The sequence below is a fragment of the Aquarana catesbeiana genome, linkage group LG06 (genome assembly GCF_042186555.1).
Source record: "Aquarana catesbeiana isolate 2022-GZ linkage group LG06, ASM4218655v1, whole genome shotgun sequence".
Classification (NCBI taxonomy): domain Eukaryota; kingdom Metazoa; phylum Chordata; class Amphibia; order Anura; family Ranidae; genus Aquarana; species Aquarana catesbeiana.
Genome location: NC_133329.1, coordinates 239,679,508 through 239,701,316, shown reverse-complemented (window position 1 = coordinate 239,701,316; position 21,809 = coordinate 239,679,508). Strand labels below are relative to the sequence as shown.

Genomic DNA, 21,809 nt, shown 5'->3' with positions numbered 1-21,809 from the left:
TCGGTGGCAGCCCTGACAGACCCTTCTATATATATATTTTTTTATATATTTATCTTTGCCCCCCTGGACTATCAAGGAACATTCTGTAGAGGTATTCTTGCATTGCGCCTGTTTTACTTGTTAATAGAGCTTCACAGGTTGCCACTGGAGACCTCTTAGACTCCTCCATGAAGACATCATGGAGCTGGTGGATGTTAGACACCTTGTGCTCCTCCACCTTCTGTTTGAGGATGCCCCACAGATGTTCAATAGGGTTTAGATCTGGACACAGGGGGAGGATGGATCCAAGCTTGCATGATAACTCTACATGCAACTAGAGGACATAGATTAATCTATTGTGGAAGATTTTTAGGGCTGGAGGCCAATGACCGTGTTGTCATAGCTGAAGACACAGAGCACGGCGTCTTTAGGTGTGGAGACTTGGTAGATTTTGCCAATATATTTTAGAACTTGGTCCCAGAAGGCGGAGGTCATTGGACAGTCCCACAGTCTGTGAAATAGTGTTGGCGGGGAGATGGCACACCAGAGGCAGGAGGGGTGAGAGGAACCCATGGTACCATGACAGAAAGGATAGTATCTCAGTGGGCGATCTTAAATTGAATTTCATTCCACTTTTACATACCACCAGGGAGCAAGCTTTTTTATGTCCTGCCAGGATCTTTTCCGGAACATCCTCCTTGTCAAGAATCAAACTCCAGGGTTTAAAGGGAACAAAGTGATATTTAGAGGTTTGATGTGTGGGAAGGTTGGAATACATCTCCAAAATTGAGTATTGGTCTTGGCTGATCACAAAGTTGCTGAAAGAGCTTCGGAGGGGGTTCTGACGTGGACTAGAGCAGGTTTTGAGATAGCTGGTTAGTTGGTAATAGTGGAATGCCTGTGTTGGCAGAAGAGAATATTGTGCAGCTAAATCATAAAAGGATCTGAAAGAACCTTGGGCACCATCCATAACCTCTGAGGCCGTCGAAACGCTGCTGTTAGACCACTGGGCAAATGCCTTATGTTCTACGGAAGGGGGAACAATGGGTTGCCATGTATGGGCAGGTGTCGGGAGATGGTGGAAGGCAAGCCGAGAAGTCTATGCACTTCTCTCTAAGCAACAATATTATCTTTAATTAGCAAATTAGCTCTTAAAAAAACTGGTAGAGAGTGTGGCTTTGAATGAAGGATAGCCTGGAGATTAAACGGAAGCACAAGGGCACCCTCCAGCATGTAGTTGGTGTAGCGAGATTTCTTCGATAACCAGTCGATACCTTGACTTAACAGTATAAAACCGGAGGTTGGGCACCTTCACTCTTAGGGAGGCATAGTTTTTGGAGCGCAATTCAGGATTTTCTACCACAAAAAAACTCACTCATTCATGTCTTTATGGACCTTGCTTTGTGCACTGGTCCAAATCATTTGGTGGAGGGGTTTTTGGAGCGCAATTCAGGATTTTCTACCACAAAAAAACTCACTCATTCATGTCTTTATGGACCTTGCTTTGTGCACTGGTCCAAATCATTTGGTGGAGGGGTGATTATGGTGTGGGGTTTTTTTTCAGGGGTTGGGCTTGGCCCCTTAGTTCCAGTGAAGGGAACTCTTAAGGCATCAGCATACCAAGATATTTTGGACAATTTCATGCTCCCAACTTTGTGGGAACAGTTTGGGGATAGCCCCTTTCTGTTTCAATATGACTGTGCACCAGTGCACAAAGCAAGGTCCATAAAGACATGGATGAGTGAGTTTGGGGTGGAGAAACTTGACTGGCCTGCACAGACTCCTGATCTCAACCCGATAGAACACCTTTGGGATGAATTAGAGCGGAGACTGTGAGCTAGGCATTCTCATCCACATCAGTGCCTGACTTCACAAATGTGCTTCTGGAAGAATGGTCAAGCCTTCCCAGAAGAGTTAAAGCTGTTATAGCTGCAAAGGATGGGCCAAATCAATATTGAACCCTACTGACTAAGACTGGGATGCCATTAAAGTTCATGTGCGTGTAAAAGCGGGTGTTCCAATACTTTTGGTAATATAGTGTATATATTGATGAAAAACTTGCTGACTAGACATATGATGTATTAAGCCATGTCAGTCCAATATAAAACTTTACTACCTTGTACTGGAGCCAATTAGCAGGGGTGAAGTACATGGCCACTACCTCAAATAGAGATGTCCCAACAAAGTCTGCTTCTGCCACTGGTAACACGCACTTATCTATTCCTGCTTTTCCCCTAGTATGACATAAATCAAGGTCTGTTGAAATTGCATAATGTGTTTGATCCTTATGATAAAATCAAAATATGGCAGAGATATACAATCACCCTCTCACTATCTATCTATCCATCTATCTATCTTTTTTTTTATTTTAATGTAATAAAAATGTAAAAAAATAAATAAAAAAGTCTGACATTTTAAGAGACTTCCTTTACAAATGTTATCACTACCTCAATAGCCTGTTTAAAATAGATTAATTGGTTATTTCCCCAGTGAAGCGGTCACTGGTGTTCCAGTTTCTAAAATCCCATAACCCTCATATTTGTGTCCTCCAGGAGACCCACTTGGTGTGGAGGAACATCCTTAGCCTTAAGAAACCCTGGGTTGGTCATCACTACCATTCAACATATTCAAACTTTGCCAGGGGGGTTAGCATACTTGTGTGCAAGTCCCTGCCGTTTCGGCTTCTGGGGCTTGTGCTCGACCCGGATGGACGATATATAATAATGCATACAATGGTAGAGCGCCTGGAGGTGGTGCTGGTGGGTGTCTATATTCCTCCCCCTGCCTCAATCAGATTACTCCATAAACTGGGCCCCCTTCTTGCTGAGTACGGTACAGATAACCTATTGATCACGGGGGACTTTAACATGTCGCCTAATCCCGGGCTAGACCGCTTTAAATCCAGGAGAGGACCTACCTCAGAATTATCGGTCTGGGCAGAAACATATGGGCTAACGGACCTGTGGAGGTGGCAACATCCTTCAGACAAATCTTTTACCTGCCACTCAGAACTCTCTCACGCATTGACCTTATGTATGCGGGGAGACCTCTGTTGCCCAGGGTGCAGCAGATATCAATCCTTCCAAGGGGTATATCTGATCATGCACCACTGCTCCTTAAGCTGTCCTTGGAGGGGTCTCCCACGGATAGATTGTGGAGGTTGTCGAGATTCTGGATCTCTGACCCAGGGGTAGATTCCAGGTTCCGCATACAAATGCACGCCTACTGGGCAACTAACCCTGGGTCGGCCCCAGCAGCGGTAGTGTGGGATGCCTTTAAGGCCTCCTCGAGAGCCCATTATGAATCACTCATTGGTGGAGTCTGTAGACAGATGAAGGCAGACTTGATCAGGGCTGAGGATAGGGCCGCCTCTTTGGAGCGGCAATATACTCAAAATGGAGAACCAGAGCTTCATGCTAAGCTCCAGGAGAGTAGCAGGGAGGTTATGCTGATCTGCACATCACTTACCAAAAAGAAGCTGCTACAGCAGATGCAGAGAATCTTTGAGGAGGGTGAACGGGGGGGTAGACTGCTGGCGTGGTTGGTCAGGGAACAGTCAGCCTCTATGAGTGTCCCATCACTGGTTGACGGAGATGGGATCAGACAGACTTCCTCCAGGGCGATCAATGAGGGCTTTGCGTCTTACTATACTGAACTTTACTCTTCTCGGGTTGACTACTCTATGGAGGATCTGCATATATACCTTTCAGATGTAGACTTCCCCGTTCTGACTGAATATAGAGACCAACTTGACTCTCCCATTACCCTCAAGGAGGTACACCATCTCCTCACTCCAGGCCGGGACAACACCAGGCCCAGACGGGTTTCCCACTGAATTTTACCGAATGTATGCTGAGGAACTGGCCCCCAAATTTCACTCCATGCTCCTGGCCTCGTTGAGGGATGGGATCCTGCCGGCTTCCATGTCGGAGGCGGTGATAGTGGTCATCCATAAGCCGAGTAAGGATCCCAAACTATGCAAGTCCTATCGCCCGATTTCTCTGATCAATGTGGATGCCAAATTACTGGCCAAAATCTTGGCGACCAGACTGAGCCGGGTGATCATGGCCTTGGTCCACCCGGATCAGTCTGGCTTTATGCCGGGCAGAGGAACGGACATCAATATTCATAGGCTATTTACCCATATAGCTGCAGAGGGGGATACGGGTATGGTGGCTGCACTTGATGCCGAAAAGGCATTCAACTCTGTTGAATACCTTTTCCTATGGGAGGTATTGGAACGCTTTGGATTTGGGCCCAGGTTTATTTCTTGGATTCAACTTCTATACAGGGCTCCGACTGCCCGGATACGGGTTAATGGCCTGTTGTCCCCCCTCTTTAGTCTACATAGGGGTACCAGGCAGGGATGTCCCCTGTCCCCGGGATTCTTTGCCCTGGCAATTGAGCCCATGGCAATCCTCCTACGCCAAAATCAACAGGTCAAGGGAATACAGGTTGGAGTGCTTCAAGAAAAAATCTCGCTATACGCGGATGACACCCTGCTGTACTTGGCCGATGCAGGAGCCTCCCTGAGCTCTGCACTTGAGATAATAGATCAATTTGGCAGATACTCTGGGGTTCGCGTCAACTGGAATAAGTCAGTCCTTTTTTTCCTTAATTGCTCGGGCCCCAGGGTGGCTACCAACACACCACTCCAATGGGTAGATGAATTTAAATATCTCGGGGTAATTGTTAGAGAGTCCCCTCAAGCCTACATGGAGGATAACCTCTCCCCCCTCCTGACCCAATTTGGCAAGAAATGCCAACTTTGGAGGACCCTGCCCTGTCTCCGGTGGGCAGAGTGAACTTGGTAAAAATGGTCTATCTCCCCAAGTTCACATACTTTTTCAGGAACACTCCATGCCTCATTCCCAAACCCTTTTTTCAAAAATTGGATTCTATTGTTTCGACTTTTGTCTGGGCTGGGAAAGCTCCGAGACTGGCAAGGAAGACGCTCCAGCTTCCCCTGTCCCAGGGAGGACTGGCGTTGCCATATTTCCAGCTCTACTTTTGGTCAGCAGTCTTGGTAACTGTTCGGTGGTGGTTTGACCAGCCCAGGCAGAACCATGCGGTGACCCTTGAGGCGGCCATCCTGGGATCCTATGCGGCGTTAACTAACTTAACCTACAGAGGGCCCAGGGCCCACCCTCAGGTAACGTCTTTAATGCGCACAACCATACAGGTATGGAAAAAGGCAAGAGCTATTTATAAGTCAGATTCGGTCATCTCCCCCATATGCCCCTGTGGGGTAATCCCCTGCTATCACACCTCTATGGGCTTCCGGAGCCTCAGTTGTGGGCGGTCAAGGGGATCTTCCCTCTACTTCTACCTTTCAATTGCACATATGACATCCCTGACTAAGGTTTTTAATAAATGGAAGATTGACATCCCAGAGCTGACAGACGATAGCTGGGAAGATATAGTGTCTGACTATACCACAAAAATGATTTCAGCAAGGGATCGCTTCATTCAAATTAAGTTCTTACATAGGGCATATTATATCCGGGAACGATTGCTCTCTGCTCCAGATGTGGTGTGTCTCCTGGAACTTTTTTCTCACATGGTATGGTCGTGACCCGTGCTACGTCCATACTGGGAGGGAGTGATGGAAGGACTGGTCCCTTAGGTTGGACCCTGCCTTAGCGCTACTAGGCAATATGGAAAACATTGAAGCATCCAGACATGACAAACTGTTCCTGTTCTATACTCTATACTATGCCAGACGGGAGATTCTTCTCAGGTGGAAGCAGGCCGCCCCCCCCCCCACGCAACATATGTGGATGACCACGATAAACTCTGTCCTACCTTTGTACAAGTTGACATATGAGAGTAGAAATTGCCCTAAAAAATTTGATAAGGTCTGGTCTCAATGGGTTGATGCACATGGATAGGAGACCCGGGGCAGCTGGTAATTCCCGGTGCTCTGACTCTCTCCTATAGTGTCTTGTGGCAGCATCTAGCAATGTTATTCTGGTGTGGGATTTATATAACCCCTTCCCTCCCCTCCACTCTCCTCCCCCCCCCCACTCTTCTCCCCCTCCACTCTTCTCCCCCTTCCTAGACCCCCCCCTCCACTCTTTCTATGATCCGTCAATGCTACTAGGAATATGACTGCTAAAATGCTTAAACTTTTAGATGTCATTGTATGCTTGGATGAATAACTGCTAGCTGTAACTATATTGTCAATTCAGACCTTGTGACTTATTGCATACACTTGATGTTCATGTACTGTGTCATTGTCATGATATATATATTTTTTTTTAAATAAAAAAAAAATTTACTGTTAAAAAAATAGGTTAATTGGAGTACCCCAAATATTTCAAATTTGGCACATCTCCTTCATCGTTCTTCTATATATTCTGGACATACTTTGTAATTAATGGATATTGTGGTTGCCTTCATTAATTTAAATAATTTTCCTTGTTTTCATCATTCACTGTATACATTTTGCCATTTCACGGATAGACGTACAGATAATAAAAAAACAAGTAGCTGATCAGATGCTTTCTTTAACTCTTTTTGTGGAGTTGTCTATTTAAAACAATATATATTTTTCCTGCTCATAGATTTTTGTCAGTATGGCATAGTAAAAAAATAAATAAATAAAATAAAACATTTTAATAGAATATGACCAGAAGAGTTACAATAAATGCATTACAATTATTAAGAATATTAATAGATTATGTAATTTAGTTTTTTTTGTATGGTTAGTTTAATGGCTGTCCTTTTTTTCTTATTCTTAGAAACTTGTAAACCAGAAACTGTATATACAATTCTTATTTTAATTGACATCATTGTGACTCATGATGTATAGATACTGCAGTTATCATTGTTTTATTTTATACAGTGCATTGTTTGCTCTGCAGAATTAAATCTTCAAACAGCCCAACTCAATAGCAAGCCTTTCATTTTTGATTACAGATTACTGCTAAAATGTCACTGCAATGCAAATCTCTGCCTTAGGGAATGCTATGTAAATGTTACAAATATGTTAATGCTACACTATCAAACTGAATATCTTACTGTATGATAATGTACTTTGCCCAGAATGATTTTCAAAAACAACTACACTGCATAAAAGGTAATGTATAAAGTATAAACCTCATTAATTGATAATACAATGTGCTAGATAAGTGTAGTATTAGATATGTAGCAAGGGCAGCATTATATGTTTTTTTTTTTCTTGATTAATTTATGGTCCCATAAATGTCATTAAACTAGGTTTTGCATTACTTAGAGGTTGGACATAAAACAACATTCACAGAAATGGCAAAGCTTGGCCTTGTTCATTTACAGACAAACCTAATACTAGATACGATGACACCATCTATGAGTGATCAGTAAGGATGAGCTGAACACCCCCCGGTTCGGTTTGCACCAGAACATCTGAATGGGCAAATAATTCGGAAGAATACGCGAACACCGTTAAAGTCTATGTGACACAAACATGAAAAATCAAAAGTGCTCATTTTAAAGGCTTATATGCAAGTTATTGTCATAAAAAGTGTTTGGGGACCCGGGTCCTGCCCCAGGGGACATGCATTAACCACTTAAGCTCCGGACCAGAGCGTTTATAGTGATTCCGCACTGCGTCATTTTAACTAACAACGTCCTTTTTTTCCCCACAAATAGAGCTTTCTTTTGGTGGTATTTGATCACCTCTGTGTTTTTTTTGCGTTATAAACAAAGAAAGCGACAATTTTGAAAAAAAACGCATTATTTTTTACTTTTTGCTATAATAAATATCCCCCAAAAATATATAAAAACACATTTTTTCCCTCAGTTTAGGCCGATATGTATTCTTCCACATTTTTGGTAAAAAAAATCGCAATAACCGTTTATTGATTGGTTTGCGCAAAAGTTATAGCTTCTACAAAATAGGGGATAGTTTTATGGCATTTTTATTGATATTTTTTTTTACTAGTAATGATGGCGATCAGCGATTTTTATCGAGACTGCAAAATTATGGCGGACACGTCGGACAAATTTGGCGTGATTTTGGGACTACTCACATTTATACAGCGATCAGTGCAATTAAAAATGCATTGATTACTGTGTAAATGTGACTGGCAGTGAAGGGGTTAACCACTAGGCTGCGCTGTAGGGGTTAAGTGTGTCCTGGGGAGTGATTCTAACTGTGGGGGGAGGGGCTGTGTGTGACACTACACTGATCACCGCTCCCGATTATAGGGAGCTGTGATCAGTGACAGTGTCATTAGGCAGAATGCAGAGATGCTCATTTACATTAGCATCTCCCCGGTCTTTCTCACCGTGAGACGATTGCGGGTATCCCCGCGGACATCGAGTCCGCGGGACCCGCAATCGCGGTCACGGAGCTCCCGGCGGGTGCGCTCCTGTGCCCGCAAGCTGCCTCTTAAAGGGCAACGTACAGGTACGTTAATCTGCTTGTACGTGCCCTTCTGCCGCAGTATATCTGCGGGAGGCGGTTGGGAAGCGGTTAATGCAAATTTGGGGTCTCACCCCAAAGCACCTTGTCCCCATGTTGATGAGGCCAAGGGCCTCATCCCCACAACCCTTGCCCCCGTGTTTGTGGGGGTATGTGGGCAGTGGGCTTATCGGAATCTGGAAGCCCCCTTTAAAAAGGGGACCACCAGATCCCGCCCCCTATGTGAACTGGTAATGGGGTACATTGTACCCCTACCATTTCACAAAAAATGTGTCAAAATGGTAAAAAAAGACAAGAGACAGCTTGGGACAAGTCCTTTATTAAAAAATAAAAGAATAAAAATGTCTGGCATTGTAAATTGACGCAGCCCGATGAACTAAATAAAAAGCTGCAACCGTTCCACCTCCATGGGAGGCTCCCGCAGAGTCATGCTTCTTCTGGGTGACAGCTGTTATATAGCTGAGGGCAGGGCCACCCAGTGAGGTACCATGGGGAAGTCACGGGTAAGCGTCAGAGGTGGACGGGGTCACCCGTCTACGTCACTGGGTTACCCCGCCCTCAGCTATATAACAGCTGTCACCCAGAAGAGGCGGGAGCCTCCCATGGATATAAAGGGCTTGTCCCAAGCTGTCTCTTGTCTTTTTTTACCATTTTTGACACTTTTTTTGTGAAATGGTAGGGTTACAATGTTACCCCATTACCAATTCACATAGGGGGGATCTGGAGGTCCCCTTGTTAAAGGGGGCTTCCAGATTCTGATAAGCCCCCCGCTCGCATACCCCCACAACCACTGGGCAAGGGTTGTGGGGATGAGGCCCTTGTCCCCATCAACATGGGGACAAGGCGCTTTGGGGTCAGACGCCAAAGCACCCTCCCCATGTTGAGGGTATGTGGCCTGGTACGGTTCAGGAGGGGGGGCCTTCTCTTACCCCCCCCTCTATTACTGCAGCCTGCCTGGTTGCTTGCTCGGATAGGGGTCTGGTATGGATTTTGGGGGGACCCCTATGCCATTTGTTTTTTAATTTGGCAAAGGGTTCCCCTTAATTTCCATTCTAGACCTGAAGGGCCTGGTATGGATTTTGGAGGGACCCCCACGCAATTTCTTTTAAATTTTTGGATTTGGGTTCCCCTTAATATTCATACCAGACCCAAAGGGCCTGGTAATGGACTGGGGGGATCCCATACACTTTTTTTCAATGAGTTTTATCCATATTGCCAAGACCCGACAATTCATTATAGCCACAATCAGTTTTAACAGTTTGCTGACCAGCCGCCGTCATTTTGGCACGATCCCGCGAACTGTCATAGCTATACGTCGGCTCGCGGGATCAGGATAGTAGGCACGCGCGCCCACTGCATGATGACTGCCGGCCACGAGCGATCGCGAGCACGAGAGACAGAACAGGGATGAAAACACACACTTGTAGATGCTATAACTTTTGCACAAACCAATCAATATACGCTTATTGCAATTTTTTTACCAAAAATATGTAGAAGAATACATATCGGCCTAAACTGAGAAAAAATTTGCTTTTAAAAAAAAAAAATGGGGATATTTATTATAGCAAAAAGTACACTCTTTTTTTTGTTTATAGCACAAAAAAATAAAAACCGCAGAGGCAATCAAATACCACCAAAAGAAAGCTCTATTTGTGGAAAAAAAAAGGACGTCAATTTTGTTTGGGTGCAGTGTCGCACGACCGCGCAGTTGTCAGTTAAAGCGACACAGTGCCGAATCGCAAGAAATCACCTGGTCATTCAGGAGCCAAATCTTCCGGGGCTGAAGTGGTTAAATGACATTTTTTCCTTTAGAAATGTCATTTTGCTGTGGTACTGTTCTAAACATGGGAAAAATGCGCCACTTTACAGGCATACTATAGACATCCCCCAGGCATGATATTTAAAGAAATATTTCATTTTTATTGTTTCACTTTAAGCATTAAAAAAATCACTGCTCCTGAAAAAACGGACGTTTTTTAAAAAAAAATTTGCATTGATACATGTCCCCTGGGGCAGGACCCAGGTCCCCAAACACTTTTTATGACAATAACTTGCATATAAGCCTTTAAAATGAGCACTTTTGATTTTTCATGTTAGTGTCCCATAGACTTTAATGGTGTTCCAGCGGCTTTCGAATTTGCCCCGAACACCGCATATTGTTCGATCCCGAACAACCAAATTGCTCCCCAAACTTATGCTCGGGTGGAACCATTTGCCCATCCCTAGTGATCAGCAATTTATTGTTACATGTATGAACAGCAAGTAAAGATTTGCTTTGGAATAAAATTGTACATTGTTTACTTTCATATGGAAATGCTAGTTGGTTGGTATTTGTGACGCTGATCCTTTGGCATCATTGACTGGACCATAGAAAGACAAAATTAAAGTCAGAAGTCTAAAGCCGCATGCTTGCTCTGTGTTGACTAAAGCTGTTGAAGCCAAGGGGTCAGGAGGACAGCTAGGTGATAACTATTGGCAGAATGAAAAGTCAACAATGATTATGTTCATGTTTCTCTTTTAGCAAAGACTCTATTTAAGGTTAGTGAAGTTTGATTGAATTTTTTTTATGCTCAAATTCTTTTATAAATAAAATTGGGATATCATACAATTTTATCATTTAGATACATGGACCTTCTGCTTTATGAATAATGTGCGCCAGCAATTATTATGATTCTTATTGCTTTTAGGATAATTTTCATCTGTTGTAAACTATAATGCCCAGTACACGGTCGGACATTGATCAGACATTCTGACAACAAAATCCATGGATTTTTTTCCGACGGATGTTGGCTTAAACTTGTTTTGCATACACACAGTCGCACAAAGTTGTCAGAATTTCCATTTGCCAAGAACGCGGTCACGTACACCACGTACGACGAGACTAGAAAAGGGCAGTTCCGAACCAAGCGCGGCACCCTTTGGGCTCCTTTTGCTAATCTCGTGTTAGTAAAGGTTTGGTGAGAGACGATTCGCGCTTTTTTAGACTCGTGGTTTTCAGATCGTTTTCTGCTGTTCAGTTTGTGCTTGTGGGTTTGTATCTGGTCTTCTGTGCGTGCAGCGAGTACAATTGACTTGTCGTTGTGTTCGTGTTCGTTCGTTACTGATTTTCAGGTCACTCTTCACAGTCCCGGAGACCTGTTCTGCCATCATTCAGGTCCTGCAGAAGGAGTATATTAAGGTAAGATTTATCCTTTAACATCACATTTTATTGTATTTAATGTTTGATAATGTATTGTATTTCTTTCCTCATTCCCTAATTACCATGATTGTAATATGCTGTGAATGTCCCCTTTGTCCTCATGCATGCTGGATTTTTTTTCAATTTTTTTGTCCTTCATACATATTTGCCTTCACTTACCTCCCCAGCATGCTCTCCTGGGCCTATATTCACCTCATGTAGTCACTTAACAATGTATTTTGTCAGCTCCATAGTAGTACTTTACCCTAAATACCCCCTAAAATGTGTAAAAATTTGATTTGTGCTTTAAATTCAGGCAGAGTGGCAGAGGCTTTTTTTTTGTGTCCCAAAATCATTTGGAACCCTCCCTCCCCCAACTGCTAACTCGGCTGATAACAATCCTGTATCTGCTGACTTTGCCAAACCCATACACACTATATACCCACCTCTTTAGTGGTCAGATTTATGGATGAATTCCCCAAAGCATGTAGTGCAAGGGCCTGCCTGAATACGTTCAAATGGTACTGTTTGAAGTTTTTGTATCCTATTATCTTGATAGGTAATAATGTGTACAGTGTGTATTTATCTCTTTGTATTATGACACTTCTTACCTGTCCAGTGGGCTGCCAATAGTGTAAAGTAAGGAGGGGCTGGCCAAAGTAATCCACATTATTTAGGCATTCATCTCTCAATGAAGTGTAGAGGGTTACCTGTCCAAAACATCTCCCCCCCATAAAATTTTACAAATGGCCATGAGAGGGGGGGGGGAATCTGATAGGTGGACCTTATACCTTGGTCTTTAAATACGCCCTAAAATAAATGTTATACTGATGTTGGACAAGAATGTTTGTGTCTAATCTGCTTTCCCTGTTTATGTGCAAAATTATTAATTTATTTTTCTTGTTTGACTCCACAGTTTCCTTCCAACCCACAGGAATGGCAGACTATGGCCTCCCACTTTGCCCAGCGGTGGGACTTTCCTAACTGCGGAGGGGCAATTGATGGGAAACATGTCCACATCATCCCATCACCCAACTCGGGGTCATACTATTATAATTATAAGGGGTTCAATAGTATTGTGATGTTGGCAGTGGTGTCGGCTACTTATGAGTTCCTGTATGTGGACGTGGGGAAGAATGGCCGGATGTCCAATGGTGGAGTCATCACCCAGACGGAGTTTTACAGGCGTCTCCGGAATGGCAGCTTGGACTTGCCACCTCCAGAAGACAATGTGGAAGGACTCCCATTCGTCTTCGTTGCTGATGAAGCGTTTGCGCTGGGGACCATCTTATGCGGCCATTCCCTATAAGGACCCTCACCCCGGACCAGAGGGTTTTTAATTACCGGCTGGCCAGAGCCAGAAGAGTGGTGGAGAACATGTTTGGAATCATGGCCAGCCGGTTCCGCGTATTTCTTACACCCATACACATGGCGGAGTATAAACTGAATCATATCATCCTGGCGTGCTGTGTTCTCCACAACTTTTTAAGGTGAAATTCTGCCAACTATGCTGCCTCAGTTGGGCCTGAGGCCGGAATCCAAGTAAATAAACCAACCCTGATGGTGCTTGAAAGTGGCCGTCCTGGCTTGCCCCCCCTGAGTGCCCACGAGGTCCGTCTTAGATACCTTGATTACTTTACGGATAGGGGGGGCCATCAATATGCCAAACAAAGTCTGATACATTTTTAAAATAAAAAAATCATTTTAACTACTAAAATCTTTGGTGACATTTACTGCTTGTGTTTCTTTTAGCTGACCCTGACAGAAATGTGGGGAGTCCTGAAAATGTCGTTATTGTATAACCTTAAAAAAACTGTTGGGTGTTATTTACTAAAGGAAAATACACTTTGCACTACAAGTGCACTTGAGCCTGCACTGAAACTGCACTTGTAGTGCAAAGTGGATTTGCCCTTAGGAAATAACCCCCATTGTCACTGAAAACACCAATTTCACCACAACAAAATTTTAGGAGCATTGAAACAATAATCCACACATTCTTGAGTATCAATCTTTTTAATACCAGCACAATCACATGTGCATTTCTAAAAGGTTTTTAAAACAAACCAACATGTTTGTTGTATAAAACAATTTTTTCGGTCACATTAATAAATATTGAAGGTAAAACAGGCATGTTTCAAACAAACAAGAAATACACAAATCTGGAACTTACAAAGTTCAACTTTTCTGGAAATTAAAGGCAATATCAGACATGAGTATTTATAAACTGTGTTTGATATTGTGTTCAGATGGGGTGAAGTCACCCCTGGAAAAGCCAAATTTTGAAGATGCACACAAATTGCTGAATGTCAACATGTGCTAGCTGCCATCATGGTGGATCAAGGGACGTGTTTTGGGGGTGCAACCCCTTCCTCTCAGCTACTTTATTATTGAGGAAGGGGTTGTACCCCCAAAACGCATACATTGATCTCCCGTGATGGCACACAGCACATGTTGACACACTGTGTGCATCTTCAAAATTTGGCTTTTCTATAAAATGGCAAAAAATCTTAAAAATTTTTATATTCAAAATACCACAAAAAAGGAAGGGATTTGGAGGTGTTTAAAACTCTCCCTAAAACATCAATGATGTTCTTCATTTTGTTTTTAACATCATTGATGTTTTTCTGGATGTTTTCCAAGTCCCTATTACACCCCACAATCTCCCCGATCAGGATCTGTGCACTTTCACTGGTGAAATGACATGGATCCACAACATCACAATCACCTAAAAATATAGAAACAAAAACACAACATGTATTATAAATCTGCCGGCATCCATCTCTTACCTGTGCCTGTGGTCGCAGACACTCACCTGTTGTGGTGACTATTTCCACAACGTCTCCCTCCTCCTCCTCCTGTTGGCTTTGGGGGATTTCACCTTCTGCATGGGGTGGGGAGTCTGTTGTCTCCTCTGCTGAGTGGTGTCCTCCGAGTCTTTTCTCCCCTATGTAAAAAATAATAGGTATACTTAGCACACAGATATTTGATGGCAGAAATAGGAATATGAAACATTGCTTGGAAGTGGGGTACAATTGTCTATTTTGGCAGAGTTCCAAGATGAAGAAATATTTTTTCCTTTGTCAAGCTAGAATACTTACCTGTTTTGTACAAGCTTCACAGATGGAGACACTCCTATAGTATACACTGGAGCACCTGTGTGGGCCCCCTAATAAAAAAGGTGTTCTGGTGTCCCACACTAGTGCTCCAGCGTCCAGATGTGTAAACAGCTGCTAAGTGTCCTCTCCTTACACAGAATCTAGTTTGCATTACATTCTAGTTACAAACCCATCTAGACTCCACAATTATTTTAAGAGAAGTAGGCTAGCAAAAATGTCTTCAAATGCATATGGCCAAAACAATGGTGTTTTCTATGCCGAACGAACAATGTTTCATACGAACGAACAATGTGCCCATGAACATGAAAGTTGCCATTTTAAACTGTACAGCAGTAAAGAAAAGCACATGGAGCAGCACGAACGTAATAAAAATAAAGAATAGGAACACAGGATAACTACTTAATTTTTTTGCAGCACTCTCCTGATCCTTCTGTACTGATCGTGCTCCCTTAATTTGAGGTCCAGCCACCACTTCCTGAGCTGATCCTTGGATCGCCGTACCCCGAAATTCTTCTGCAGACTTTTGACCACTTTCGCCATGATCTTGGCCTTTCTGACATTGGGGTTGGGGTAAGGTCCATACTTCCCGTCATAGTCGGCCCTCTTCAGGATGTCGACCATCTCCAACATCTCCCCAAAGGACATATTTGAGGCCCTAAATCGTCTTTTCCGGGATCAGGATGTTTCAGGCTCCGGGCTTTCCTCCTCCTCGTTGGTGTAATCATCAGACACCTGCTGTGTCTCCGCCATGTGCTTATCCCCCACTGCGCCGAATGAGAAGGGGCGGGGAATAGACTAGAAAGAACATCAGGGGCGGGCGGAGTTTCACGCATGTGCAGTGTATATAAAGCGTAACACGAGTGCGTAGTACGTACGATCTGTGAGCGGAGGAAGGAGTATTGGAGGCGCCGATCGTGATAACGAAGGTAAGATTTAAATTTGGGCCTATACTGCTTCTAGATTGAGGCCTGTATTTAGACAAGTTTATAAGACTTTAGGCTGACATTAGGGTTTGTCTGGTGTTGTGTCTTGCAGTGAAAATGGATCTAGTCGATGATCAGGTCTTTATGCCAATCTTCATAGATATGTTCAGGGAGCTGCCCTGTCTGTGGCAGGTAAACCACACCGAATATAAGAACCAAACAAAGAGGAAGGCAGCGCTGGATAATTTGCTGGAAATTGTGAAGCCGGTGATCCCCACGGCAGACATCACCTATTTGACGATCCTAATTGGTGGCATGAGGAGCACTTATCTAAGGGAGCACAAGAAGGTCCAGGATTCCCAGAGACCAGGAGCAGCAGATGACATTTATGTCCCCAGGCTGTGGTACTATGACAGACTGCATTTTCTGGCAGGCCAGACTAAACCCAGGCCAGCACTCTCCACTCTTCCATGCTTCCTTCCCCCCCAGCTGAGGCTTCTGATGCCCAACCTGGACCTTCCAGGCAGCAACATGTGGAGGAGCCCAACTTGAGCCAGGTATAGCATTCTTCTACATATTTCTGGTTGTCCAATCAATGATGTTAAATATATGTTAGTTTGGAGTACTAATTTCTGATTGTGATTGATGAAGCAAAAACTAAAACCATGTCCCTTTTTCATACACAGGGAAGTTTCAGCCAGGAGGTGGCCGGGCCAAGCAGGCTGCCTGATACACAGGTCCCTCTCCTCCGCCTTCAAAGTAAAAGTGGCAGGAAGAGGAGTAACCTGGAGGAGGCTGCAATAGGCCTAGTTTGGAAGGCTACTGAGGCCCTCATAACACCCCACAGTGTGGAAGAGGATTTTGCAGAGCTAACTGCATGCAAAATGACGCAGATGGAGTAGGGCTAATGACTCTTATGTGAGTTTGTAATTTTGGAAGCTCTAAATAAAAGGGTTGAGGGGCCAACTCACATGTGAAACCCACATTTGTCAGCTCCCACATGGTCCTCCTCCTCCTCCAGGTCCTCCTCCTCCTCCTCCTGCCACACCTCCAACACCAGAGCCACAGCCGGGAAGGAAGCGTGTAAGGAAGACCAGAGAGCAATGACCTGGGTTCAGTCTGGTCTGGCAAAAGATGCAGCCTCTTGTATGACCACAGCCTGAGGACATACTGTACATGTCATCTGCTGCTGTTCATGATCTCTTGGAATTCTGGACCAGACTGCACTCCCTTATATATGGACTCCTCAGGCCACCAAATTTGCAGTAAAATAATTGATGCCTGCCCTGGGGGCCAAAGGCTTCACCAATTTCTGATGTTTATCCAGCGTTGCCTTCCTCTTTGTTTGGTTCTGAGCCCTTCATAAAGGATTTTTTGTTTTATTATACTTGCCTATGTGTGTTTTCCTTCAAAAAGGACAGTTTGTTTGTGAGGAGGCAGGTACATTTCAAAAATACAATGTGAAATTAACAAGAGACACCAACACCAAGCAATCTCCTTGAGATTCAATAATACAAGATAATAATGGTGTTGTGGTAACTTGACACACAAAACACACCCAAAAATATTCTGGAGTACAATAAAAAAAAAAATTAAAAACACGATCAGGCTTGAAAAAAATACAAACCAAAAAAAAAAAATATATATATCTTTTTTGTGAGATGTGACAAATCAAAATATATTGATGAAATCACGATAAATAATAAAGAAAGAAGTTTGTGAGAACTCTGTGTGAATATCAGCAGCAAAACAACTTCATTCTTCTAGCATTATAAAGAAGAACAGAGTGCGCTGCATTAAACAATTTTAAACATTGCAGCCTGACGAAAATGCTATATCTATTCTGAACGCTAATGTTACCAGACCGAGCTGTTCCGTCTCGGAATTTCTTCTGAGCATGCGTGGCACTTTGTGCGTCGGAATTGTCCACACACGGTCGGAATTGACGCGATCGGATTTTGTTTTCGGAAAATTTTATAGCCTGCTCTCAAACTTTGTGTGTCGGAAAATCCAATGGAAAATGTCCGATAGAGCTCACACACAGTCGGAATTTCCGACAACACGCTCCGATCGCACATTTTCCGTCGGAAAATTCGACCGTGTGTACAGGGCATTAGGATATTGTTTATGGAGGTTTTATTATAAATACGGTACTGAATACAGGATGTTGAGTGCATTTATTAAGCCGTTGGCGCCGGCTGCATGCAAATATGCAGCCTCTTGGCTGGTGGGCCTTAGCGCCGAGTGGCTCATATTTGCGTGAAATGGTGAAATACACCTGTGCCAAGAGCGTGCACCCTGTGTGCTCCTGGCACAGTTACCAGCAGCTAACAGAAAGCTTACGATCGCTGCTTGCGATTGGGAGCTTTTAGATAACGTGGCTGCCGTGACAGCCAATCATGGCGGTCACATGATTATACACCCTACTCGCCTCCTGGCATTCTAAACCCGGGGCTGGCTCAAAGGGGTTAAAGTCTTTGTACTTCATAAGCAATTCTGTTAGCCCTTATAACGTATAGCAGGGGGGTACATGATTCTTTATTATAAAGAAAAAACCTTCAAAGATCTACAGTCCTTGATAAAATTATGTGGACAGAAACAAACTAATATGTATTATTTGGTCAACTTACTGAGGTGAATTCAGGACCATGTTAAAAAAGCCATGTTCTTCAATGTAAGCTCTATTTTGATTTTGGCACATTATTGTCTGAAAATAATTGGTGTGGGTGAGACTTCAAATATTTAAGAATGGAGTTGTGGTGTTGGTAGTTTGGACTTAAATTGACATTTTGATATTAATATGTGTGGTTTATAAAGAAAAAAAAAACATAAAGTAATGTGTGCTGGTGGCACTTTATAGAAGGGATATATAATAACACTTAATATAATTGCACACTACATTTTTGTCTCTTTTTCCTCTACGTCCCTGCAGTTTACAGTAAGTTAAAGTGCAAACTTTTATGTAGGCGTCTATAAGACCAGCAGTGCACCTGCTCTGTATGCATTCCCTGAACCAGCTGGACACAGTACAGTACAAATGCCGGCCAACTCTATAGGTGCTTGTACATCAACTAATTGATGCATTGATGGGCATCCCACAGAAATATTTGAAACTGGCTAGAGCTTGTTAAAGCCCTGCATTATAGAAAAATAGCTTGGAATTAAACCCAGAGGCTTGCTGTTTGATCTCCCAAACTGACATGAAATGAATGTAGACCCAGCTGGAGTATTAGGCCTTCTTGTTATCACTCAACACTGCATGCTTTTTTTGTACCAATATTTTTATAGATCATGTGTAGCTAGCATATGATGTTGCATGTTTCCAATTTGTAGTTCTAGTAAATAGATTAAAAAAAAGTCTGTAACAGGATACCTTAAATTACAACATTACAGGGGAGAGGAATTTTAGATCTAGGCCGCCAATGATTGCCTGCTGCAGTGGGTACCCCTAACTTTTGAGGCCAACAGATGTCCAATCAGATGTTGAACAAACATGTCTTTAGCTCTAACCACTAGCTTAGCTATATGAATTAAATTAAGATTGCTGAGATCAGCATATGTAGTTCTTTAATAATATTTTGTAAAAACGACAAATTAACTTTGGTCATTTTCAATTAATAAGACAAGTTTTTGGGTCGTTTTTTTATTTGTTTTAATTTTCCTTCAAGCTTCTGAAATTGCAGTTCCTGGTACATTTTCAAAAATGTTGTTACCAACTCAAACATGATCCATAGAGATTATTGGTGTGTTTGAAGACAGACGCAGCCTGTTTGTTAAAATGTTTTGTATCTTGTAATGTTACATTCATTCAGAACTGTTATACTGTTGTATTTTCATAGGTGTGTGTGCAACATCGACTGTTCCCACATCAGTTTCAATCCAGTTTGTGCTTCCGATGGGAAATCTTATGATAATCCTTGTCAGATCAAAGAGGCATCATGCCAGAAACAGGAGAAAATTGAAGTCAAGTATTTGGGGCGATGTCAAGGTAATGCCTGTAGCAAAATTAATTTTGAAGACAGGATTTCATTTTTTTTGTGTAGACAGAATAGCTGGAAGATTCCTAAATGCTTGTTTATTGGTGCTTTCATATCTCTTCTCTATATAATATTATTGTTTACCAAATGTTACTGAAGTTTCTACATAATTACCAAATATGCAGCGTACTTCTGTATATTCACATGCTGTATATAAACATGCTTGTGTTTAACCCTTTCATGGCCTGTAATATTTCTTACATTTTTTGACCAGGGAAACAATTATCACTTTTCAGTGTGTGGATTAAACGGCTAGTACCTTTTAGGTTGAATATGTTTTAATCATTAACAAGTTTTTAAAAGGTTACAAAAGTAATCACTCAAGATGAGTAAATTCAAGTGCACAAGATGATTGTAATATCTTTATGTAGTCAACAGTTTCTCATGAGATAGATTTGCTTTCATTTCATTGCCCCCTGTCAGTATAAGATATAGGTGAGTTGGCTTCTCTGGGCAATGCCATTGTAAGAATAATTTAGCTACTGGAACTTATTCAAGGGGTTTGTGGGAGTTTTAGTTTAATTAAATGGCTATTTTGTGACTAGAATATGTAATAAATTATAAGTATCGCAAAGCCCAGTAAATATTCTTAAACCTGCTCACCAGTAAAATAGCTTCCGTTGTAGTAGTGGTGTCTTTATTGCAATTGGTCCTCACTCCTCAGGCAGTTCTTGCACAGACCTAAAGCAAAGCTTCACCCAAAAGGGGAAGCTATGCTTGTCTGCCTCCTTTTGGAAACTTTTTGGGGGGAATGGGTACCTGGTTTTGACAGGTAACCGCTTCCACTTCTGGCGAGGTGAGCTGGAAGTTCACCCCCCCTCCTCCCCCCACAACCAGCCCATTCACAGAGTGCAGCGCAAGGCTTCACTGTCAGTTTCCCTTAGCCGTGGTGGCGGCAACAGCACCCAGGTGAGGAAACCTGATGCCTGGACATGGAAGTGTCCTAATAGTAAAAGTCAGCAGCTACAGTATTTGTAGCTGCTGACTTTTAATTTCTGGAGAGGGGGGGGCACAACTCCTCTTTAAGCACTGACATGTTCATCCTTCCCTAGGGTCTCCCTTGTTTCAAAAGGAGTAAGAAGGAACCAAACAAATGCTATTATAATCCTGGTGACTTGGTGATGGTGTTGGTTGGCTTCGACATGTCAGTTAATGAATAAAAAGGGACACAAAAAAGTGTTTTATTATTTGTATTTAGCATGTTATGGATTGTGATAGTACTGCAACCCCTAGTTTCTGCAAAACTATAGTAATCAGATTATCTGGCAGGTTTGAATTTGGAAACCTAATAAAACCATGTATTGCCCTAGAAGCATGACAAGCTTGGAATGTTTAGATAAACTCCAGGCAGATATTAGATAAGCCAATTTTTACCAATAAAAAAATATACTGTAGGTTCACATATAACGGGCAAAGTAGCTAAAACTTGTCTTAATATCCCACACCTGGTCCCCCATACAATAGGATTAATATTGAATCCGTAGGAGCATAAATCTGAGATAGCCAGATTTGTATATCGCTACAATGAGATAAATCTACCTTCTTGAACAAGAAAGAGAGCAGAGGGATGACCTTATCGCACAATGTTCGTGCAAAATAGCAATGTTCATGGGATACACCTTACAACTGTCTCTGCAGTTTGAGATTCTTAAATATTTTAACTGACAACATTCTTCTACCTAGACTGCACTCAAATTTGTGTAAGAAAGTGCATTATATTGTTTTGGGTTGTTAACTGTTTAATGTCACAATAGAATTTGACGCATATGAATGGAAAATGCCTGGACAATATGGCTAGAATGTCTCTAAAATAAGTCCATTGACCTCTCAATATAGAATTACATATTACAGTTTCCACTGAAACTGTAAAAACAACAAAACTTACACCTTCACTTTTATCTTTCTCTTCACTACCCACTGTACTGTGTTGAGAGGTGTACTTGGCCAGACAGCATGTGACTAGGTATCCCCTCTTCACTTCCTAATGTTATAAGGTTGCATCTTTGCACTTTGTTTGACATGCCTTACACTTATGTGAGGTTGCTGACACTGCAACCTCTCATTTCCTCTCCTATGTTTCTTCTCGTGGGACACTGCATGTGTAGAAGCTTACAGCTGCTCCTTTCCACTGACCTCCAATGGTTGAACTTCACAGATATCTCCCTTTTC

The 21,809-nt window shown here is 42.7% G+C and overlaps 1 protein-coding gene across 2 annotated transcripts in view; it reads left to right on the top strand.

Moving 5' to 3' along the window:
• TMEFF2 (transmembrane protein with EGF like and two follistatin like domains 2) overlaps positions 1–21,809 on the top strand; it is a 1,235,357-nt gene that overhangs the window by 754,425 nt on the left and 459,123 nt on the right. For both annotated transcript variants that reach the window (XM_073633100.1, XM_073633101.1), the window contains exon 6: positions 19,443–19,591. In XM_073633100.1, coding sequence (XP_073489201.1) covers positions 19,443–19,591 — 149 coding nt within the window. The remainder of the gene's footprint in view (positions 1–19,442; positions 19,592–21,809) is intronic.